The sequence below is a fragment of the Ahaetulla prasina genome, chromosome 1 (assembly GCF_028640845.1).
Source record: "Ahaetulla prasina isolate Xishuangbanna chromosome 1, ASM2864084v1, whole genome shotgun sequence".
Lineage (NCBI taxonomy): Eukaryota > Metazoa > Chordata > Lepidosauria > Squamata > Colubridae > Ahaetulla > Ahaetulla prasina.
The window spans coordinates 64,821,974-64,847,666 of NC_080539.1; the positions used below are offsets into that span (position 1 = coordinate 64,821,974).

The following is a 25,693-nucleotide window of genomic DNA, read 5'->3' on the forward strand; positions in this document are numbered from 1 at the left end:
CACTCTCTACAACCTTCGCCACAAAGCGAAGGTTGGAGACTGGACGATAATTACCCAAAATAGCTGGGTGTTCCTACAAACACAAGTCTAAATGCTATCTATCTTTGGCTAGTGATCAGCCTCTTTTTCTCTAAGAGGAAATTTTAAATGGCAGGGAATTCTGCCTCTGACATTGGTTCATATGTCTCCCAACACCCTTTCTTATGAAGTTGACAAGGTTCTTCTGCAGCACAGAGGCGAGCAAAATGTCTTCCTTTTTTCACTTCACTTGTTAAATTATTCCCAGTGTGTTAAACAATGTAATTAAGCATACATGCTCACATGCTAAAAGTTCTTTCTGCTCTTCATCAAGGGGGAGTGAAAAGAAAGATTGGGCATGTGTCAGCCCCGTCTTCAAGCTCTGTTAGTTTTAATTTGGGCTGTGGAATTAGTCATCAGTTTTGCTGGGACTGCATTAGGAGAAATAGATCTTTGCATGCAGGGACTTGAGCTCTGTTGCAAATGAGTATTTGTTAAGGGAAAACCATTCTCTTGTCGTGTTATGCTACATTACATAAGATTTATATCCGTTGAAGGAGAAATGGAACCAGGAAAGAAATATTAATTCTTGGTGTCAGTGGAAGCTTAGTTTGGAATGTCATCCAATTTCATCTTTAAAAAGAGGCTGCTTTCTTTATTTAAGTCAATGTAGAAAGTAATTAATCAATTCATGGAAAATGTACCTTTGTGGCAGAGAGCTAGTGCAAGATGCAAAATCAGCCTGCAAAGAAGCCAGGTTTAAATGTGTTGTTTAAGGTATGTAACCATCTTGTTCATGGGATGAGGGCTTAAAGAAGGGTTTAAAGAAGCTCTGCGGGAAGCTTTGAAGTTGGTGTGAATGCTCAGCTACATAAAGCAAGCTTCTATAGACTCATTCTTTTAGTCAGGATCAGAAGTCATGTTCATCCAATTAGATGGTGCCCAGTTAATTATCCCAGTGGTTTTACTTTTATTGGGCAAAGCATTTGTAGGCAGAAGCAAGTGGATTGAAAAAAATCCAGATTTTATTTTCATGTGCAGGAAATCCTGCTTGTAACAGAACCAATTTGGCATGCACGTCATTCGATCATGGATGGCACACTTTCATAGCCAAGCTGCTCCTATTAGATCATGATCTTTAGCAGGGTATTTAATCAAGTTGATCTGCAGAGAATAGGAAGAAGGACTCCTCTGAATTGTACACGTGCTTTACCTGTGAAAGTTGGCAGCGAGACTGGGAAAATAATAATTAAGACAGAAATAATCACAGATAATAAGGAGATTTAATCATAGCTTATCTCATAAATGGCAGTTCAGTCCTGCTGGAAAAAAAAACCAGGAAGAAGTGACCAATGGAATAGCTTGCCTTCAGAAGTTGTGGGTGCTCCATCACTGGAGGCTTTCAAAAAGAGACTGAACAGCCATTTCTCTGGAATAATATAGGGTCTCCTGCTCGAGCAGAGGATTGGATTAGAAGACCTCCAAGGTCCCTTCCAACCCAATTATTCTATGTTCTAGATTCAAAATGTTTCAACTGATTAACTCACTAATTAACTCACTAATAAACTAGAGATGGAGATTCTTATCATTTCCAAAAATATGTACTTTAATCCTAACGTGAGTATTAACTCACCTTAGGACAATTTTGCTTCTTTGACTGTGTGAAGTACTTGACACCACCCTCCAAAATTGTTAAATGCAGTCCTGAGCCCCCCCCCCCATGTCACTCACTAATCCCTCAGTTAAATTCCTACTCAATCATAAGGAAATTAAATTCTAAAAGAAGTGCCCACTATCAATTTTTCCCCATTTGAATGTTAATTGTTTCTACATTTCTCTGCATAAGATTACTGCACATTTCAGACAAATCTAGGTCCTCTTGATTTGGTGATATAGGAGTGATCTTTCCCGCCCCCCAGTTAATTCCAGTTCTTAGATTTGTCAGCTAATGAAATTCTTCTCCATTCCCTTTTTCTCATTAAAGGAAATAGACAAGAACCTGCTTCTCAAGCAAAATCAAGCAACTGAAGGAAGCCCAGCTTTCTCTTTGCAATTTAACAACCAGGACTTTGTTAAACTGCAAAACTACTGCCTGCAACAGGGCCTACTTTTTGAAGATGATACATTTCCAGCAAATAGTTACTCCATTGGACTTACCAGTAATTTGTTTCCACAAGAGAAACTGAGAAAAGTACAGTGGTTGAGACCTCATGTGAGTAGTAATAAAACTTGTGCCCTTGGGGTATCTGTATATGTATATAGTATAATCAGAAGTATCTGCTTGGCATGACATCCACTTCTAGGTTATTGTTGTACAGAAAATACAGACAATAAGTACTTTCACAACCCAAACTAAATCCAATCTACCTCTGCTCAACCTTAAAACATGTCTTCCTGCCTTCCCTCTTATAACAGGTACAACTTCTGCTGTCTTCTTCCTGTCAGTTGCTCACTGAATTAAGGCCGAAGTGCTTTATTTGATGTCAGCCTTCCAAAGGAAGAGCTTAGTTCCCCACTTCTTTAGCCCATGGAACAGAATTAGAAAGACAAATCAAGTTCTAAAGAGTATTTCTCTAATCCAGCAATTAGCAGCTTGATACCTACCAAATATTTTGGATTAATTTATCATTGGCTATGTAGCCTGGGACTGTTAGGAACTGCATTCCTTGCTTTCTGATCAGTCTAACCCATTCTAACCTTTTTTCAATACCCAAACTAGTTTCACATAAATCCATCTTCACTAAAGTGACCAGATTTCAGCGATGGCAAAGCAGGACACCATTGACGGGGGGGTGGGGGCTGTGCATGCGCGCTGAGTCTTGCCACCTGGCTGAAGGAGAAGGAGCGGCTGCTGCTTCTCGGCTCTTCCAGGCAGGCTCGGCTCTCCTCTCGGCTCTTCCAGGCAGGCTTGGCTCTCCTTGGCTCTCCTCTCGGCTCTTCCAGGCAGCGGGCGATCTCGCGCCCCCTTCTCCGCCACTTCCCCTTCTCCACCTCCTCCTCCTCCTCTTGCGTTGCCGCCTCCCATTTTCAGAATGGGAGTGAGAAAAAAAATCAGGACTTTTTTGAAATGCCGCAGGACGCGGGACAAATTATTAAAAAGCGGGACTGTCCTGCCAAAAGCGGGACGTCTGGTCACTATAATTTCTTCATCTTAGTAATAAATTGCCCAGTTAAATATCCAAGTCTTATCTGCTCCTATGACCTGCTCTGAATAGCCTATAGGTCATCTACATCCATGTATCCATGCATATATGCATGCATCCATCCATCCATTCCTAAGCATAATAGAATTTAAAATGATTATAAACTCAGCAGACCTGAAGGACCAGGTTGAGGACAGATCTTCTTGAGGAAAAACTTTTTGGTCATTAAAAGTTAATACCACTTTAATGACACAACTTCACCATCAAAAAGTCTGCCAATTTATTTCAAATGGACCTTGTTGGTATAAGTAAAGCTTTGTAATATTTTCTGGACCACAAATGTTTTGGTTGGAGTAGCAGCAGGTATTAGATGGTAACATTAAAAAAAAAATCCTGGAAGAAAGTTAGTTAAAAAACAACCTTAATTTGGAAAATTCAGAGGATTTGGAATATACTGTAACTAAATTACTTTTGTGGTAGACAGCAGATTCTTGATTTTTACCTACATGTGGTCAAAATTTGGCAAAGGCATTTTCTAGTTTGACTCTGCTACCAACAGCTATATTACTGCAGTTAAAATGATTCTTGACATAGCACTAGGAATTTCTGGAAGTTGAAAGGTGTGATAATTATTTTCAAATAATTAATAGTTCAGTTTTTTAAAAAAGGAACATTAAGTCATTCAAGTGTAGCCTGTGTTCTGAAAGTTAAGCTGCCCGTGTACACACATCTAACTGGGAGACAGTCACATTGAACTGTTCTCTGAGTATACATGGAGTGGATAAGGAAGTGTAACAGGATACAACTATCCGGTTACACTTCCTTATTAGTATGGAATATCTCATTCCTCTCCCATCACAGCATTTGCCTTTTCCTCTTTCTTAAAATTAATTAATAAAGTTTATAAGAGTCATTTTCCTGGCTGTTTTATAAAGTGAACACAAATAGTGAAGCTCAGTTGCAGAGCAGAAGGTGTTTTGCATTTAAAAGGCTACATATGTGATTCTATTCAAAGTAGTAGAATCTCAATGTTAATTTTAATTGAAAGCTCCAATGAGCAATTACCTCAACCCACCTTCATTGAAAAATCCATTTTGCACAACACTCATGTTGTTTCTCAGGTGTTTTTTTCTTTTCTTTGTTTTTCCACCTGAAGATTGATTTTAGAAAAGTGACGGTAAAGAAAGAAGAGTACCTTACTCTTCTAAGAAGTCTTTGCTTGTTTTGCATTTTCTGAGTCCTGCCATATCTGGTTATTTAAGTGACAGATAACATTTTTTTTAATACTGTCACCCTTTCAGATCCAATGTGGCAGCTGAGAAGTAAAACAGGTTTCAGTTTTATCTCATGCATTGACAAGAGAATTGCCAATTACATTTAGAGCCTGGAATCTTTGGAGCACAAAGCAGAAAGAACACAGCTTGATTTGCAGATGCCAGGTAGTGCTGACAGCTTGGAGCAGCTTGTTTTGATTTGTAAAGTGAGCCAATTTAACAACAGGAATCCCCAAAGGGAGCAGGATTGGAACACAGAACTATCATTCCTGACACAGCCTGAATCCCCACCCTTTAGTCATAGATGTAAAGCGTTGGGCTTTATTATATTTAAAAAGATAATATTAACTTCAAATTGAGGCCATGACTGTATTCGAGACAGTTTTCTTGAAATAGGTGTGGCACAGCTTTCTCCCAGGATGTTTTTCAATGTTGCAAACTAGCCAAATGCCTTGGAATTTTTTGATGGTTCCCAGCCAAGTACTGACCAAGGCCAAATCTGCTTTACTTATGAGCTCAGTCATATGTCTATGGAAATTCTCAATCATCCAGGTCATGGTTGTTCCAAAAGTGCTTTTCCAAAAGGCAAATGGACTTTGTTTGAAGATGTTTCACTTTTCACCCTAGAAGGTTCTTGGAGGAGAAGCAAAATGTCTTCATGGAAAAACAAATAAAGCCATTGCCTTTTGAAACCGCTCAGCCATTGTTTGCAGGGACTGCCACTTGCCAAAGTAAATTGGTTTAAAATTAAAATTCTTACAAAAACCATAATCATTTGTGCCAATTCTTCCAAAAGGCAACACATTCAGAAATTCATTGGGATGTATTCATAGTAAACATGTATTGTGAGGTTCTTGGAGTTCTCGGAGTGACTTCTTTTCCTACAGACAAAAAGCATGGAAAAGTAGAGTAGAGTAGAGTAGAGTAGAGTAGAGTAGAGTAGAGTAGAGTAGAATAGAATAGAATAGAATAGAATAGAATAGAATAGAATAGAATAGAATAGAAGAGTTGGAAGGGACCTTGGAGGTCTTCTAGTCCAACCCCCTGCCCAGGCAGGAAACCCTACACCATTTCAGACAAATGGCTATCCAACATTTTCTTAAAAATTTCCAGTGTTGGAGCATTCACAAATTCTGCAGGCAAGTTGTTCCACTTATTGATTGTTCTAACTGTCAGGAAATTTCTCCTTAGTTCTAAGTTGCTTCTCTCCTTGATTAGTTTCCATCCATTGCTTCTTGTCCTACCCTCAGGTGCTTTGGAGAATAGCTTGTACACCTGGGGTGTGTGATAGCTTGTTTTGTCAACCTTGATTGGAATTTCTGGTATTAGTTAATAGGCGTGGGATGAGAAAGAAGGTATTTGGATCTTTTGCTTCTTTCCTTGAATTTTGGTTCCTTTCTTTCTATTTGAAACTGAAACCACTAAAATGCAAGAGAACTAGAGGCATGGCCATGGCAATCTAATGACTCAGGTATAAACTGTCACAATGAGATAACAGCCATGAATAAAATATTCAACAAAGGAAGCAATCTAAAGTGGCAAAAAAGCAAATAGATTTAAACATTGCACTAGACTAGAGAAACAAGAATAAAAAAATAGACCATGTTCCACCCCAAAAGCAAAGAGGGTAGAAACAATGCCCTGGTCATGTCTGGTAAGGCAAGCTACCAAACTAAACAGCCAGAAAACTACATTCCTCCATACACTAATTGATGACATTACCTAGCCTACTAATGAAATGACTCCAGGAAGAGACAAAAGCTCAAAGAACGCCAAGAACTGAACAACTCAGCCTTGAGCTACATAAATTCTCCACAATGGCAGACACATATCATGTCACTGATTTGCCCATAATCAAAACCACACAATCCTGTATGCTATGCTTAAAATTAAAAACACTATCTTTTAAAAATATAGAATATCTTGACGTAGAAATTTGATACCAGTTTACACTTCCATCTAATAGGCAAAAATCTGGTGGTTTGTTATTTTTGCACTTTAATAATAATGGGTAGGAATTAACACTGATCAAATAGCTAATTTACTGATGAGAATAAAAGAAGATGCCCTTGAATCAAACTGAATTCCTGATAACTGTGCAGTTTGCTTAGCCACAATGTGGAAGGTTTACCAGGGCTTCTTCCAGGATGTTTTTTCAGTTTCCCACCTAGCCTGTAGTTCTGATATTCTCTGATCGTTTACCATTCAAGAATTTACCTGGCCCAATCTTGCTCAGCTTCCTTACAAGATCACCCAGCTGCTCCACCCTGCTGAGACATCTTTGATATGCATGCACAATTCATTTCACCTTTTAAACATCCTCATGGCATGGTTAAGTAAATTCCAATCCATGCAGTAATTGCTTATGGTTTAAGACCGGTCTTAGTGCCCTCCAGGGGAGTTGGATTATAACTCCAAGAATCCCTTAGCAGAGTGGCCAAAGGGTAGGGAGAATTAGACTGCTTCCTTTTTAGTATCAGTGGATGCTTAAGAACTCTTTCCTTTCATGTTAGTCTCTTCTGGGCCTTTGGCCATTTGAAGAATTTGGAAACATAGGAGTGAAAGAGAGACAGGGGTTGCTAATCTTTTTGCCAACTCTGGCAGCTTGATTGGCAGACGTTAGCAGTAAACTAGTTGGATTTTATGCCAGCTAAATTAACTCTTAATTTATTTTAAACCTGAAAATCACATAAAATGCTGGATGGGGATTCCTATAAATGTGTGTTAAAATATAATAGTCTTCTAGCTAAATTAAGTTAAATGGTATTATTGATTTTTATTTCATCTATTGTTAGAAACATTTTAAGTGGCCCTCCCCCTTAATCAGGGTAACCCCACTATGATGTACTGTATCTGCTATCAAAATCTTCCATCAATTAGCTTCGCTGTTTGAAAGTCAACTATTCATATCTTTCATTTGTCTGTTCTTTCATGACTGGGCTTCAGTCTGCAGATCAGAAGTTTAGATAAGTTGATAAGTTTCTGTTAACTGTTTGATTTGGATTGATCTTTTATGACCATTGTTGTTTTTAAAAAATGTCTATTAATATTGGGTTTTTAAAGTGTTTTAACATGTTGTAAGCTGCCCTGAGTTGCATTTGTGAGATGAGTGGCCATAAAAATAGAAAGAATTAATAAATACATGAATAAAGTGGGTGGAATTTTCTTCTTTTGCAATAGCTATCGTTTTTAAACAACAATAGAGTGCTTTTTTAAAGTATGTGTTAATAGTGATTTTAAAAGTGTTTTAACATGTTTTAAGCTTATCCTGAGTTGCATTTTTGAAATGAGTGGTCACAAAAGTAGAAAGAATGAATACATGAATAAATAATAAAGTGGGTGGGATTTGTCTTCTTTTGCAATAGCTTATAGATGATGGATTCAGAGGTGGGTTTCAGCAGGTTGTGACCAGTCCTGGAGAACCAGTAATGGAAATTTTGAGTAGTTTAGAGAACCGGTAGTAAAAATTCTGACTGGCCCTGCCCCCATCTAGTCTCTGCCTCGCAAGTCCCAGCTGGTTGGGAGGAAATGGAGATTTGGCAGTAACCTTCCCCTGGAATGGGGAAGAATGGAGATTTTACAGTATCCTTCCCCTGCCACGCCCATCAAGCCATGCCACGTCGACCAAACCACACCCACAGAACCGGTAGTAAAAAATGTTGAAACCCACCACTGGATGGATTGTCAGAAAAAGGGAAGAAGGAATATGGTCTTTTTTGTCTCTTTCATAATATTTTATACAAAAGTATCCTTCAAAAGCAGTATCCGTAGCAACTTACTTCAGATTTCTCAAATGTCTAAATCTCTCTCCCTGTCTCCTTCTTCTCCTTTTACAGTCCGCTAGAGTAGCACAATCTAGGAAAATAAAGCTTAATGTACTACCCACCATAGAAAAGGTTAATAAAATCACAAGGGATTTTCTGACAAGTTTTCTAAAAAAGACTGAATTCTGCCCTGAGAAAATAAAACTGACCTCAGGGTAATCAGTCATGCCCTTTTTTGAAAAGGTCTCCTGCTGGAGAAACTGAATTGGTGCAAATACTAACATCACAGGCTGTTGCTTCTTCTTCTCAGCCATCAATTACAATTCAAAATCCGCATGGAATTTATTCAGATAAATAAGTAGTGACATGACTTTAATGAAGGAGTCACAGTCAGGAAATGTTAATCCACTTCTTCTTGAGCTGAGGGAATGCAATTTTTACTTTGGGATATTGAGTATGTAGCCAAAAAAGCCCAGTAATGCTCATTAAAAAAAAAAACCACGTCAAATTTTATTATATACAGCGAAAGAGAAATAGAATCGAATAGTTAGGAATCCAGCTTCCTATTACTATTGATTGATAGTGATGGAGATGATAAATTGATGCTTGGAGGTAAATAGCTTTATGTCCTGAGGGATATGCTTTTTTGGATTGCACTCTAGAAAAGAAGGAGGATCAGGACAAAGATTGGATGCAGCAAGGGGGAAATGTTTCTAAACATGCATATTTATATTTCTACTTCATTAATTAAACATAGTTATGAGTATTTTCCATATGTTTAAAATTGTTCCCATATCAAAAATTAAAGCCAAAAAAATAACCTGAAATAGAGTATTGTTGAATGGATATCTCAAAAGTGCTTTTTCAAGAGGCAACTGGACTTTCTGTTTTTTCTTTGAAGATGTTTTGCTTTTCATCCATTCGTTCTCGTTTCTCATTCGTTCTTGGATGAGAAGCGAAACGTCTTCAAAGAAAAAGCAGAAAGTCCAGTTTCCTCTTGAAAAAACACCTTTGGGAAAACCATGACCTGGATGACCGAGAATCTCCATAGACATATAGAATTGATAGTTACTAAGTTTTACTAGGGTTGAATCTAAACCTGTTCCTTCCAGTGTTGGGTTGTTACCAGTTTGCTCCAGGGTGAACCGGTAGCAGCAACAGCAGGAGGAGGCTCCACCCACCCGCCCAGATGCTTCTGTACATGCACAGAAGTGGTGCACATGCACAAGCACGTGCCCATGAGCAAACCAGTAGCAATGGGTTTTGAAACCCACTACTGGCTCCTTCCCGTACAAACTTTACCTAACTCAAGACAATGAGACAGAAGCTCAATCAGTCAGTTGGCCTGGGATTGAGATATGCTGTTATGTATATTGTGCAGTATCAGAGTTTCTTGCAAAAATCAAATCCAGAAGCACATACAGATAACTGATTCAGCTGGATTCATTAACTTCTTTATATACATAATAACAGATGAAGTATTTACAATACCAATAGTTGATTCTTCCAACATGGTAGAAGTTATAGGCAGAACACAAGGCAAGAGAGAACAGTTAGTTTCATTTCAGCAGAGCATACAAGCAAGTTCACATACTGCATACATACTACAAACTAAGACATGCCCTGGCTCCATTATGTCTCAGCTCCCAATTGGCTGACTTAGTTGCTATGCCTATTCATTGGTTGACCTTGTTACCATGTCTCCATTCAGTCTCCATTGGTTGGTCTATTCCAGTCCATGAATATTCATATCCCGACATGCATTTGGTGATACCTGACCCCATGCTGTCAAATTCTCTTATTCAATGGCCTAATTTAGAGTCTAAACAGAAGAAATAAAAGTGTTGACCATTGAAGAACCCCATAAAGCATGATCCTAAGGTGCATTTTCTCCTCTTTATTAACTACTAACTGAAACTGACCACAAAGAATGGAGTAGAACCATACTAACATTCAAACACCATACAAAAATTACAATGACAGATGGCATTGATAGTTAATAAGGGATCAGGAAGGATCAGGAGAATCAGGTCAGAAGCCAGACATCTACTAGCATAATTAATGGCATCCTCAGTACTCTATGCAGGATTGAAACCTGACTGAAAAGGTCCAGATAAGCTACTCCCACCAGGCATTACCATCAACTCCACAAATTTACCCGAAAAAGGAAGGTTGGGGATTAATTGTAAGATACCTAATACTATTGGGTACAGTAATGTTTATTGATAATGAGTCACACCACTACTTTTTTCAGAAGAGATGGAACCTCATTAAAGAATGAATTTACCATTGCTTGGACCCAACCACATGTTGCCTTCCCCAAAACACCCCAAAAAGGAGGCATGGATCTAATATACAAACACCCACACTAGCTGCCTATACTATTATTCCCTTGTGATTCATAGGCTCAAATACTTTCCAGATGGCCGAAAAGGACCTCACCTCAGACATCTAAGCAGCACCTGACTGAGTGGCATACAACTCAGAATCTTTCCTTTAATTTAGAGCAATATAAACCTGTGTGGTTTCCAAGGAAGATGGGGGTGGGAATACTACCCTTGAGGAGTCCCTGACAGTTAATTAAATAGACTAGGAAAGATGTGAAAGAGTAATCACTGAGGTTTTTGCAGATATCTGGTGGTTTTTTTTTAGAAATAAAAAGCAGTGAGACTAACAACGGATGTCTAGATAAATAATTTCTTGCCGTAGGTAACAAGGCTCAGCTGGATAACTCCAGCAGTTTCTTTCAAGTCCAGTAAACAAAGTTGCTAAAACACACTGAGCGCTCCATTTTTGATGTAATGCAATATCTTCAAATGGAATGAAGAACTTTCTAAATCTCTCTCTTCTAGTATAATTCATTAAACTGGATTACATATTGGTAGAAGAAGTTGGAAGTTTTGTAGCAAGAAACACATCTTTTCTAAAGTATTTCTTTGGTGTATACATCTCACTGGGAGCCGTAGTTACCAAATGGATGTCTAGTTTCAAAGCAGTCTGCACACATGATGAGATTATGCATATACATTCTAGATCTCAGGTCTTCAGATTTTCAAGATGAACATATAGGTACAGTATGAAAATCACTTCCAATTGAATATATATCTTCTACTTCCCCAAGTCTCTTAATCAGGACCCACAGGACTTCTCTTTTTTGATTTATATTGAAGTGCTGGCAGTAGCTGGGATAAATAATTATTTAAATTACTGCTACTGATAATAATAATTCATTAAATAATTCATTAATCAAGAATGAATGAATATTGTTTTTCACTTTCCATTGAAGGAACTGGTCAGAAATCCATGTTTATTTGTGGATGGAATAAGCAGATTTGATATTCTTCAAGGACAAAAAATAGGTAAGGCATTAATTATTTAAGTAGTAAGAGTATGGGTCTGAAAATATGACTGGTTGCCTGGTTCTACTCTTTCTTCATTAAAGGTTTTCAGTGGATTTTGTGTATGCATAATATGTTCTCCTAATGGTCAAAGCTATTCCTACGAGAAATAGGACATAAAAGAATAACGCCATAGAAGAATTTGTGCTGGGAAAGTACCAGCCAGGCAAGGAGGAGGGATCAAATAGGGAATTAGCCTTGAGTTGTTGCACAGCTGCAAGAGACCTAGGACTGACCCCCTCTCCCCCCCATCCCCGATTCCATGGAACTTTATCTGTTTGTTTCCAAGGGAGGGTGAGCTGTCTTAGTAGATTCTTGTACTATAGGTAGAATACAATAAAGTAGCCAACTTGAACCTTTCACATATTGATCTGATTGCTTACAACTGGCAATTTGTGGCTTCCAGCAATTTGTATTAAGAGATATAATATCTTTGATAATGGACGTAGGATATAACCATTATGAATAGAAGACATTGATAATCTTCTCTATTAATTTGTATAATCCAGACTGAGAGTCACATACCACATATTATCACAACATATTCAATCATTTCACTTTGCATTGTAGAAAGTGCTCCTTCCCCTATCCCCAACCCCCTCTTCACGTTCATGACAAAACCTGTTTTCTACCATTTTGAGATAAGAGGAAAAAATCTCTATTCGCTTTCTACTTTCCCCACTTTTTTATTTTATTTTAAGGTCTTCTTCTAGCCTATCTTACTTGTGTTTTGATACCACCCTGTCTTTTGAACAGGACTGTATTGCCTGACATGGTGTTAAGTGGAAGAGAACAGAGTTTCATCCAGGAAGCAATCTCACCAAAGTAAAGCTGTCTGAACCTACTGATTTCAGAGAGAGATTTAAGCATACATTTAATTTTATGCTCTGAATTTCACCCATCAGCTTTGTAATAAATACAAAACAGCAGAAAACAGGTGCTAGAGTTTGATAAGTGAAAAGAAAAGCTGATGGAGTATTAGCTGGTAGCGGAGAAAGCATAGTTCCAAATAGGAAACCGATGATGTGTGACGGATGTGTTTTGGAAAAAAAGGAAATTAAGGTTTGATTAGGAGAGGTTTTAAAGAGAAGAAAGATGGTTTGGCTGATAAAGCAAGACAGTGCAAAGAAGCAAGGCAAATGACAAGTGAAGGAAAAAAATGCATAGGATATGGGTGAAAGAAAATGTGTTAAGAACATGCTTGTGGAGAACTGATGGCAGTGAGTTGGGAGATGGGAATAAAGTTACCACAATATAGTAATGAACCTGAGTCATGTACAGGTCTGCAAATTGGGGAAACAAAACAACTACTTCATAAAAGCCTGGCACAATATAAGAGAACAAACCGATCAGGACAAGATTCAATAGTCTATCTGCATTTAAAGGACAAAGGCCACTCTTTTTTTTTTATTCAAAAAGTTTTACCAAAAAAATCCCCTTTCCCCCAACCCCTCCTTCACAAATCCCTCCCCCCCTGACTTCCCGGAACAAGCACAAGGTATAGTTAAAAATAGAACAAACATATGCTAAGAAAATTTTTCCCCAAAACTATTATACCAATTTTCCCTCTCTAGCTCTGACTTCCTCCTAACATAACCAAAATCCTTAAAAAAAAAATTAACAATTAACAGTAATAAAATATATAAATCAATAGAACAAATTAATCCTAAAGTATTTAAAACCAGCTAAAGCATAAAAATCCAATCCAATTCAGAGAATATCTCCCTTATAGCTTCTATAACCATATAATTTTTCCCCCAGGTCTTTCTTACATAAGATCTTTCAAGAATATTCTATTTAAAATTCAGTACAACACATTATAAAATTTCAATACAGAAAATTACAATATCTATTCAACTTTAGTCCTTCCTCGTCAAAATCCAGTATAAATCCAAATACCTAGTCTTTTATGATAGATATAAAACATATAATCAACCCATTTCTTCCAGATCTTCCTCACATATTGTCTTTCAGGGACACTAATATTTTTGTCTGTTAATATTTCAAAACAACCTTGTTTCAAGGATAATACTTTTGTCTCTTGCCATTTTTTTTTGATGCATTAATCTCTGTCTTTCCTTCAGTACTCCTTTTGAAAAGTCAGTCACAATATTTCCTAGTAGTTCCTTATGTCCAAGAATCCACAAATTACTGCCGTATATTCCATTAGTCCAAAAAGAGAACTCTTGAAAAGCATTAACCCTGTGAGTTTTTTCGGTTCGGGAGACAGCCTCCTGTAGCACAAATTCAGACATTTCATCCAAACTATTTAAAGGAAACTTCTTTACATCAACTTGTTTATTCACAATCATATCTTCATATTTATCCACTTTTGTTTGTATCTCCTCCATTCCATTTTCCAAGTCCTGATTACACTGGTTAATTTCCTCCAAGCTCTCATCCAAAACATCCCCATTTTTTATCAATTCGTATTTTTGAATAATTAAATACATTCTTTCTGTGTAATCCTGTATAAAGTCATGAATCCATTCTTCTGAAAGAACCTTCATGGCAAAGTTCTTGCTGAAAATCCCCTTATAAAATACTTAAACAATGTAATATAATCCAACAATCCACAGTGCAACACAATAAGATAAAATCTCCATTCAGTTTCGATTTCACAGCAAGGCTCCTTTCCTTTCCCTTTCCTTTATCGCTCTACTTTCAGTTGCTCTCAAACGCCATTTTAAACAGTTAAAGGAAGGGGGGGAAATTCTCTTTTTAAAGAAGGTGGAAATCAGGAAATCAAAAATACTTGCAAACCAATAATTGTTCACTCATGCTTCTTCCGTCTGCTTAGAGAAATCCACAAAAAGAAATCAATTGTTAGCAGAAGTGGACACCTTCCTCTTTTCCTGCTTTTGCAGGAGCGCGCTGAATACTGGAGATTAAAGGAGGATTCAATGGGATTTGACCTTTCGGGACTTTGCATAACAAAAACAAAGCCCCTAGGGGAATCTACCACTCTCCCCCCTGCTCTTTCTCTCTCTTTCAACCAGAGAGGGAAATTGAAGCCGGGAACAGCTGTTCGTTGATGTTTTAACCGGCTTTTACCATATCCAGTGCGGAGTGCCATAAATTAGCACCCAGCGAGAAAGGTGGCTGTAGTGTATCTTTGAAAGTTTTGGAGGGAAAATTGAGCGGGAAATAGCACGTTGCTGATTGGCTGAAGCCTTCGTCTAAACTGTATATAAAGAGGGGTTTTTCCGATTGTTCGCTGCTGGGTTCACTATAAACTAAAGAGCTGTTGTCACTCACTGGTCTCCTGCCTCTTTATTGCCTGAATCTAACACTGGCGACGAAGGTGGGATATCGAGGCAGAGGAGCACCAGGGAAGAGCTGAACTAACCAGGAATTTTCGAACCCAGACAGTAAGGGGCGGAAAGCAGCGATGTCCAGCTACACACCGCCAGCGCCATTCGACCCAGCCAAAGAGAAATGGGGGTCATACATGGCTCGTTTCGAGTGTTTCCTCGAAGCGAATGAACTCCAAGGAGTCTCAGACAACAGGAAGCGAGCGTATTTCCTAAGCCACTGCGGTCCAGAGGTTTTCGACACCGCAGAGTCGCTTTCAGAGCCAACGCCGGTACAGGCGGTACTGTGGCAAACACTACAAACGGCACTTCGGGCACACTACGCACCGACGCCCTCAAAGTTCGTCCAACAGTTCGAGTTGAGGCAGCGAGTACAGCGAGAGGGCGAATCGATTAGTGTGTACATGGCGGCACTGAGAAAAGCCGCGAACCATTGTGCGTATCGAGACTTGGAAGATGCATTGCTCGACCAGCTCATTTGTGGGGTCAGGGACATCCGATTGCGACGGCGGCTGCTATCTAGAAGCAACCTGACGCTGGCAATCGCCCTGGACGAGGCCAGGGCTCACGAGATGTCCACCCAAGCGGCAGAAACCCTGCAAAAGCCGATCGCGCCAGGGGCTGGAGCGAAAACAACCCCGGTCCACAATGAGGAAGTCCAGGCCGAATCAGAAGGTGAGGAAGAGGAAGAAGTTTTCCACACCGGGAGGCCGGAGAGAGAGGACCGGAGCGAATGCGCAAGTTGCGGGGGGCAACACCAACATCAACACTGCAAGTTTAAGGATGCGACTTGTCGGCGGTGCGAAAGGAAGGAGCACATAGCGCAGGCCTGTCGAGCGCCCCAACCTTCCCGCCAAAAATTCAAACCGACCAATCAGAGCGCGGGAACAGCGAAGCGGCCCGGGATTGGTCCATTCAAAAAGGGCGCAAAGTTAAACCAGACTGCCGTGAGAGTGGGTCACGCATCAACGCGCCTAGAGAAAAAGATCTTTACCAAGACACACATTGAAGGGGTGCCGTGCCGAATGGAAGTGGACACCGGCTCATCGATCACGATCATGTCCTGGGACACCCTCGTGAAAGACTTACCCGCCATCGCGAAGCGCAAACTGCAACCACAGAAGCTAAGGGTGCAGGACTACCAAGGGAATCGAATCCCTGTTCGAGGGGTAATGTCCGTCCAAGTCAAGTATGGACAGTTCAAGAAAACCCTGCCCATCACCATAGTTAATGGAAACTTGCCGAGCCTGTTAGGACTGGACTGGTTCCGAGCATTGGGCATGGGAGTGACCGGAGTCTTCCGGAATGAAGTCGACCTCAAAGATGAACTGATGAAGGAGTTCGAGGACGTCTTCAAAGACTGCCTGGGCAAGTACGAAGGGACCCCTATCTCCTTTAATCTAGACCCCCAAGTTGCCCCTATCCGGTTAAAGGCTAGGAGGGTTCCATTCGCCCTAAAACCCAAGATTGACCGGGAACTGGACAAACTAGTAAGCCAGGGAATACTAGTGCCAGTGGACCATGCGAAGTGGGAGACACCCATAGTCACCCCAGTCAAACCGGACGGGTCGGTCCGGATTTGCGCTGACTACAAGGCAACGCTTAACAAAGCATTGCAGAAGAGTGCTTACCCCGTCCCAGTAGTACAACACTTGCTGCACTCGTTAGGACAAGGGCAGGTTTTTGCCAAGCTAGACTTGGCCCAAGCCTATCAACAGTTACCCGTAGATAGCAGCACGGCCGAAGCGCAGACAATTGTCACGCACAGGGGTGCGTTTAAATGCACCCGGTTACAGTTTGGGGTTAGTGTGGCTCCCGGGTTATTTCAGAACCTAATGGAGCGGCTATTGCAGGGACTACCCGGGGTGGTACCATACTTCGACGATGTATTGGTATCAGCTGAGAATCTAGAGGAATTAGGGGTAAGGCTGAGAAAAGTTTTGGGCATTTTCCAGTCCGCCGGACTTAAGGTTAAGCTGAATAAATGCCAGATCGGGGTAGGATCCGTGGAATTCCTGGGCTATCAGATAGACAGGGAAGGGATCCACCCCACTGAGAGCAAGGTACGGGCCATCAGGAAGGCCCCAGCTCCCCAAAACAAAACGGAGTTACAGGCATTCTTAGGTCTGGTCAACTTCTACTCGGTATTCTTAAAGAATAAGGCAACGATAGCCGAACCGCTACACAAATTACTAGCAAAGACAGCTGTGTGGTCTTGGGGAAAGGCGGAAGCTAGGGCATTCGAAGGGGTAAAAAACCTTCTGTCTAGCGATAGCCTCCTTATTCAATACAATGGCACGTTGCCACTAGTGTTAGTTTGTGATGCATCTCCCTACGGAGTGGGGGCTGTGCTCAGCCATAGGTTACCAAATGGCCCAGAAGCCCCTATAGCATATTACTCCCAAACAATGTCCTCGGCTGAAAGGAACTATAGCCAGCTAGATAGGGAGGCATTGGCTATAGTCTCCGGGGTAAAGAAATTCCATGAATATGTATTTGGTCGTGATTTCGAGATAGTCACGGACCATAGACCCCTACTAGGCCTGTTGGCAGGCGACCGCTCAACGCCCGTGGCACTGTCGCCCAGACTGACCCGATGGACTATCTTCCTAGCGGCGTACTCTTACAAATTGCTTCACCGGCCAGGGAAGGAGTTAGGGCATGCGGACGCCCTGAGCAGATGCCCGTTACCGGAGACTATCGAAGACCCCACTCCGGGGACACCCGTCCTGCTAATTGACTCTTTGGACTCTGGCCCAGTCACATCCAAGGAGGTGGCTCGGGCTTCTTACAAGGACATTACAATAAGGACTGTAATTGGTTGGGTTCAAAGGGGATGGCCCGCTGCGCCGGGCGAGCGTTTTAAACAATTTGTAAAGAAACGTGAGGAGCTATCAGCTCAATTCACGGCGACCCAGTTTGAGGGGTACTTGGCGGAGGAGGGCATCCGACATGTCCTCTCGGTGCCTTTCCACCCTGCGACGAATGGACTTGCAGAACGTTTCGTTCGGAGCACAAAAGAAGCATTGTCCAGGATAAGGCCAGGCGATTGGCAAACAAAAATCGATACCTTCCTAGCAGTCCAACACAGAACCCCCTGTGTAACAACTGGCCGCAGCCCAGCGGAGCTATTGATGGGCAGGAAGCTTAGGTGCCCGTTAGACCGACTAAACCCAAACTACACCCCAGATGGGTACAAGGGGGCACTGGGTAAAACAAGAGAAATGACAGTGGGCGACCCAGTGTAGGCACACAACTACAGCGAAGGGCCTACTTGGTTAAAAGGGACAATTATTGGGATAACCGGGCCAAAATCGTATCTAGTAGATATGGAGGATGGCCGGGTATGGAAGCGCCACATAGACCAAATAAGGAAACGAATAACTAGTAAATCAGAAACAGACGAAACAGGCCCTGACTACCAAATGTTTGAATCCACAGCTGACTCAAACCCGGGGCAAACGCGGGACTTATCTGAGTCTGAGGAGGTCCAGCGACACCAACCGGTTCCTGCTGAAGACAGCAGGGACGACTCTGCAAATAATCCAGGGCCGGATGGCCTAGAGGAGGAGCTGAGAGGAACAAACAGTCCCTCCGGCCAGCTCGACTCACTCCCAGAGACTGAATTGTGCAGGTCCGAAAGAGTTAGGAGACGCCCAGTCTACTTGCGTGACTACGTAGAGAAATAAGATGCTAATTTGGGTACAATGTGTTCTGGGAGGGAAGGAGTGTAGTGTATCTTTGAAAGTTTTGGAGGGAAAATTGAGCGGGAAATAGCACGTTGCTGATTGGCTGAAGCCTTCGTCTAAACTGTATATAAATAGGGTTTTTTCCGATTGTTCGCTGCTGGGTTCACTATAAACTAAAGAGCTGTTGTCACTCACTGGTCTCCTGCTTCTTTATTGCCCGAATCTAACAGTGGCACCAAGCAGAAGTCTCAAAGGCCACTCTTTTGAAGAGAGCAAAGTCCACATTTTGGATAGAGAGGACTGCTGGTTTGAAAGATGGATCAAGGAGGTCATCTATGTCAAAATTAAACAGCCCTCACTCAACAGAGGGGGAGGGATACGACATCATCTATCTCCAGTATACAACACAATCCTTTCAACAGTTCCAAGAAGGTTCCACATCCATTTGCACTACTCAGGTGACCCTGTCAACACAGATAAACCTCAAGATGGCCTCAACAACCCTCTAATAGAGTGCAAATGACCAGCTATCTGCAAGGAATATAAATCCTTCCATTCCCTACCATCTGGTCAGAGCTGAAGTAGCTTCTTGGATTGAGAAGTAAAATGTCTTCAAAGGAAAACCAGAATGTGCAGTTGCCACTTGGAAAAGTACCTTTGGGATGATAGAAACCAGTAGTGAATCTGTGCAGAAATGGGAAAAGTGGTGGAAAAGACACCCAAAGAACTTATCCTAAATAACTGCAGAGAATCCAAATTATTGTTTTATTCGCTGGACCCAATGCCTTGAGGGGAGGGAGGTAGCAAAGAGACCTGATGTGAAGTTATTGGATGTTGTTTATACACATGCAGTATAGTTACACATGATATGTGCTATAAAACTATACACGACATGTGCAATAAAATGCAACAGGCAGTGACATAGATCAATGATCAGGTTTCTCAATCTTGGCAACTTTTAGATATATGGACCTCAGCTCCCAGAGGTTAGTCCAGACAAGAAACATCAATCATGAGTATTGACACTATCTTTATTGCAAGATTATGGTAACAGAATCTTGCAGGTCTAAATGTGCATCTCCTCCTCCCCCTCCCCTTCACCTCAATTTTCAGTCCAAGAAAGCTGGCTGGCTGGGGGATTCTGGGAATTGAAGTCCACATATTTTAAATTTGCTAACGTTGACAAACCTTAAAGTTGGTAAGTTTGTTCTTTGGTAAGGAAGGTCAGATAACAATTTCCTGAGGACACCATAAATTCAGAGTATGAAGACCTTTTAAAAGGTGATTTAGTATGCATTGTTTATAGTTCATTGGAAAATATACATGAAAAGGATATACCAGACATTTAGTTATTCTTGGGGTGTACCACTTGGCAGTGGTAAAATCTGAACTAGTTTACTACCACTTCACTGGCTGAGCATGTGTGATGCATATGCACATGTGCAATGTGCACCACACACCAAATGTGAGGTGCGCACATGTGCAGTGCAAGCCAAAAGGAGGCAAGGGACAAGTAGAACAGCGCGTGTGTGTGGGGGTAGTAATCAGCTGTGGCGCGTAATCTTTTTTTTACTTTTAAAAGCATTATTTTAAAAATGCTTTTAAAAGTAAAAAAAAGGCTTTGACGATCGCGCGACTCAGCTGGAATTGTCAAAACCTTTATTTGACCTTTTAAAAGCATTTTTTAAAAGAACCGGCAAACCGGCAAACGGGTAACCAGGCGATTGGCTGGGCATGGGTGGAGGGGCCAGGGATTTTTGCTACCGGTTCTCTGAACCACCCACTGCCTTTGCTACCGGATCAACTGATCCGGTCTGAACTGAGAGCATTTCACCCCTGGTGTCTGGTCTCCTAAGACACGAGCCTTTCTCTTCAATCAAGGAAGGAGGCCCTGGAACCCTCAGTAATCTCTAGTTATACCATTAGGTCCTCACATTAGAAAACTAACTGGTAACTTAATATTATTATCTCATGTATAATTACATATAATGCATAAATAGCATATTATACATCTAAATATATTTGATAAAGCTAAATATACAGCATATCTGTTTCAAATTAAAAGCATTTCAAGTGGCAAACAGCATACTAAAGCAATAATGCCATTGACAAAAATGAAGAGATCATGTACTCAGAGTGATAAATGACACCCTTCTTCCAGCGGACCAAGGATAGAGTAAATGAAAAGCAAACAACAGCAAGAGAAACAAGAAAATTGTCTTCATGAAAGATGACCTGGATATGCAAGGCATATTAGCGGCTGAAGTGGAAAAGAAAAAGAAAAAAATATATGTGGCAAACAAAAAAGGTGGAATGAACAACAGTGTGGATCCTGGAAGAAATGAGAATTCAAAGTGCTTAAAATTTTCAGGCAGAAATATCAGCAGGGCAGCTATCATTAATGTATGTGTGTGTGTGTGCGTGTGTGTATGTATGCTATATATATATATATATATTTTAAGGGGTGGGAGGGGTAGGGCGGGTGTTGGGGGAAACCCGCCGGGTGGGGTATCAGTTCCTGCGCATGCTCGTGGCGGTGAGTTAATAGGTCCGAGGGTTACGGGGGGAGTTCGTGTTCCACTGGTGGAGGGTGGTGCTATTTGCACGGTATGGGGGAGGGGCAGATTTGGCGGAAGTGGGGGCTCGGATCGTGTTAAGTGCGCTCGATGCTTGCAGGCGATTGCGCGCCCCGAGCCCTCAGACTTTTCCCGTTCCCCGGATGGTCAAGACCCTCAGAGCCCGGGCCTTCGGCTGATGTTGTGTAATGCACGGTCCGTGGCCAATAAGGCCCCCCTAATTTACGATCTTATTCAGGGGGGTGCCGCGGACTTCATAGGCATTACGGAGACCTGGTTGGGCGCAGAAGGGGGCGTGCCCCTGGTACAGATGTGCCCGCCAGGTTTCCGTGCATTCCATCAGCCGAGAGCCCAGGGTAGGGGTGGGGGGGGGGTGGCGGTTGTGATTAGAGAGAGTCTGGAGCCGAGGGAGACCACTGTGCCTCAGATTGCCGGGTGTGAATCCCTCTTTGTGAAGTGGGGCCATAGATGTCAGATGGGCTTGCTGGTCGCGTACCTGGCTCCTTGCTGTGTGACAGCTGCCCTGCCCGAGCTCCTGGAGGTGCTTGCTGGGGTGGCAGTTGAGACCCCCAGACTTTTAGTCATGGGGGATTTTAACTTGCCATCTTCCGGCTCGTCATCGACAGCAGCTCGGGAGTTCACGGCTTCCATGATGGCCTTGGACCTGACTCAAGTAGTTGATGGCCCTACTCACACTGGGGGTGGTACACTGGATCTGATTTTTGTCTCTGGTCAGTGGTTGAGAGATCTGGACTTAAAGGAAATAGTCATTGAACCTCTATCATGGTCAGATCACTCTCTCCTTCGCCTGGACTTTCTGACCGCCATCCAACACCGCAGGGAGACGGAGCCGATGCGTTGGTTCCGTCCCAGGCGCCTGATGGACCCGGAGAGGTTCCGGACGGAGCTTGGGCCACTTCCTGAGGGTCTGGCTCACGGCACGTCTGAGGAACTTGTTGCGGCCTGGGAACGGGCCACGGTGGGGGCCTTAGATCGTGTCGTGCCTCTGCGGCCTCTGACCCGGCACAGGTCCCAACCGGCTCCCTGGTTCTCCGAGGAGCTGAGGGGGATGAAACGCCGGAGAAGACGCCTAGAGAGCTCCTGGAGGTCTAGCCGTTCAGAGGCTGATCGGACACTAGTGAAGTCCTATACTAGGGCTTACCTAGTGGCATTGAGGGAAGCGAGGCGTTGCTACGCCTCCTCATTGCGCCGGCAGATAACCGCCCAGCCGCCCTGTTTCGGGTGACCTGCCCTCCTTCACCAGGGGGAGCGGGATGACCCGCTGCAGGGACGTGCTGAGGAGTTTAACGGTTATCTATACGATAAAATCGTTCAGCTTCGGGACGGGTTGGACCAAAATTGCGGTGACTCAGGTGAGACGTCCGAGGGTGGTCTTGGTGACGTTGTTTGGGATGAGTTTGACCCTGTGGCTCCCGAGGACATGGACAGGTTGTTGGGTAGGTTGAATGCCACCACGTGTTTACTGGACCCGTGCCCCTCCTGGCTGGTGCTGGCCACTCAGGAGGTGACACGAGGCTGGCTCCAGGCGATTACGACTGCTTCTTTGGTGGAGGGTGTCTTTCCGGCCGCCTTGAAAGAGGCGGTGGTGAGGCCCCTCCTCAAGAAGCCTTCCCTGTTTTAGGTAATTATCGTCGGTCTCCAACCTTCGCTGCGGCGAAGGTTGTAGAGAGTATGGTGGCATATCAGTTTCCTTACACCTGGATGAAACTGTCTATCTAGACCTGCTCCAGTCCGGTTTCCGCCCGGCTACAGCACGGAGACGGCTTTGGTCGCTGGTGGATGATCTCTGAGGCCAGGGATAGGGTTGTTCCTCTGCCCTGGTCCTATTAGACCTCTCAGCGGCTTTCGATACCATCGACCATGGTATCCTGCTGCGCCGGTTAGAGGATTGGGAGTGGGAGGCACCGTTTATCGGTGGTTCTCCTCCCATCTCTCCGACCGGTCGCAGATGGTGTTGACAGGGGGCAGAGGTCGGCCCCGAGGCGCCTCACTTGTGGAGTGCCGCAGGGTCGATCCTCTCGCCTTCTGTTCAACATCTACATGAAGCCGCTGGGTGAGATCATCAGTGGTTTCGTGTGAGGTACCAGCTGTACGCGGATGACACCCAGCTGTACTTTTCCACACCGGACCACCCCAACGGTTATCAAGTGCTGTCCCGGTGTCTGGAGGCCGACGGGTCTGGATGGGGAGAAACAGGCTCAAGCTCAATCCTCCAAGACAGAGTGGCTGTGGATGCCGGCATCCCGGTACAGTCAGCTAACCGCGGCTGACCGTCGGTGGTGAGTCATTGGCCCGGTGAAGAGGGTGCGAACTTAGGCGCCCTCCTGGATGAACGGCTGTCTTAGAAGATCATTTGACGGCCGCTCCAGGAGAGCGTTCTACCAGGTTCGCCTGGTGCGCCAGTTGCGCCTTTCTGGACCGGGATGCCCTATGCACGGTCACCACGCACTCGTGACGCCCCGCCTGGATTACTGCAATGCTCTCTACATGGGGCTCCCTTGAAGGGCATCCGAGGCTGCAGTTAGTCCAGAATGCGGCTGCTGGTGATAGAGGGAGCCCTCGTGGCTCCCGTGATGACACCTATCCTGCGAGACTGCACTGGCTACCTGTGGCCTTCCGGGTGCGCTTCAAGGTTTTGGTGACCATCTTCAAAGCGCTCCATGGCATAGGGCCGGGTTACTTACGGGACCGCCTACTGCTACCGAATACTCTCACCGACCCGTGCGCTCTCATAGAGAGGGACTCCTCAGGGTGCCGTCAGCGAGGCAATGTCGTCTGGCGACACCCAGGGGAAGGGCCTTCTCTGTGGGGGCTCCCACCCTCTGGAACGAACTACCCCCAGGACTTCGTCAGCTTCCAGACCTTCGGACCTTCCGCCGCGAGCTTAAAACATACTTATTTATCTGCGCAGGACTGAGTTAGATTTTAAATTTACGGGTTTTAAATTGGGTTTTATTTTTATATTTTTTTAGTTATTGGGCTTTTAGAATAAGTTTTTTAATTGTTTTTTATGCTGTATTTATGTGTTTTTATGCCTGTTAACCGCCCTGAGTCCTCGGGAGATAGGGCGGTATACAAATATGATTAAATAATATATATATATATATATATATATATATATATATATATATATATATATATATATATATATATATATATATATATATATATATATATATATATATATATATATATAATTTGTTTTCTGAGGTTTTCGTGGGTGTTTGTATGTAGGTCTTTGGTTATTCAGGTTTTCTCCCGCGTAAAATTGGAAGTATATTGGCGACGCTTCGACGAAGTCTCATTCGTCATCTTCAGGCTTCAGCTCGTGTTTCTGGGAGCAATGTGTGATTGCAGCTGTTTCTTCCTTTTAACTGCTAGTGGGGGTTTGAACTGATTGGGTGGGAGCTTGGCTGTGCTCTGATTGGATGGGGGTTTTTGTGCTCTGATTGGCTGGGGGTGTGTCCTGTTTGGGTGGGGGCTTGGTTGTGCTCAGATTAGTCTGAGTTGCAGGGGGATTTGAGCTGGTGAGCTGCACTGCTGCTTTTTGGCTTCGTTTTTGTGGTCGTGCTACATCTTCATAGTGGGTGTCAGTCTGCTGCATGTATAGATTGGAGGGGTTTGAAATGGCTAATGTTGCAGCTGCAGTCTGGTTTCTGGTCCTTGGTCGTGCTTCCTGATCAGTGTGGGTTTGGGTCTGGATATGCAAGGCATATTAGCGGCTGAAGTGGAAAAGAAAAAGAAAAAAATATATGTGGCAAACAAAAAAGGTGGAATGAACAACAGTGTGGATCCTGGAAGAAATGAGAATTCAAAGTGCTTAAAATTTTCAGGCAGAAATATCAGCAGGGCAGCTATCATTAATGTATGTGTGTGTGTGTGTGCGTGTGTACAAGCCCCTAAAAACAGACCCCACCACCTACCTAGAAAAAAACCACTAGATCCAAAATAAAAGCCTCCCCCATCAGCGAAGAAATCCTACAAAGAATCATTCCCAGAGAGAAATCATCCAGATGCCCTAAGCTCTACGGCCTCCCCAAGATACACAAAGATGGAACCCCACTCAGACCCATAGTCAGCTCCATAGGCTCACCTCTACAAAACCTAGCCAAATTTCTCGCCAAACAACTACAGCCCTATGCAGAATCCATCGCCTCACACGTAAAACATTCATTCCAGTTCATAGATATCATAAAGAAACAAAACTTACAGCCCAGCGACCTACTCGTGAGCTTTGATGTCATATCCCTCTTCACCCAAGTGCCAATCAAAGAAGCCTTGACAGCTATCCGAAACAAATATAACCCCCAAGCACATCCTAGATCTGACCAACCACTGCCTATCCAACACATACTTCATCTATAACGGACAAAAATACAAACAAATAGAAGGAGCACCCATGGGATCACCCCTCTCACCTGTCATTGCCAACCTCTATATGGAACACTTTGAAATCCAAGCTCTAGAAAAATCTGATCACAAACCCAAACTCTGGC

At 43.0% G+C, this 25,693-nt stretch overlaps 1 protein-coding gene across 1 annotated transcript in view; it reads left to right on the forward strand.

Moving 5' to 3' along the window:
* LOC131198755 (calpain-13-like) overlaps positions 1–25,693 on the forward strand; it is a 144,653-nt gene that overhangs the window by 19,285 nt on the left and 99,675 nt on the right. The window contains exons 2-3 of the mRNA XM_058184201.1: positions 2,003–2,230; positions 11,486–11,558. Coding sequence (XP_058040184.1) covers positions 2,003–2,230; positions 11,486–11,558 — 301 coding nt within the window. The remainder of the gene's footprint in view (positions 1–2,002; positions 2,231–11,485; positions 11,559–25,693) is intronic.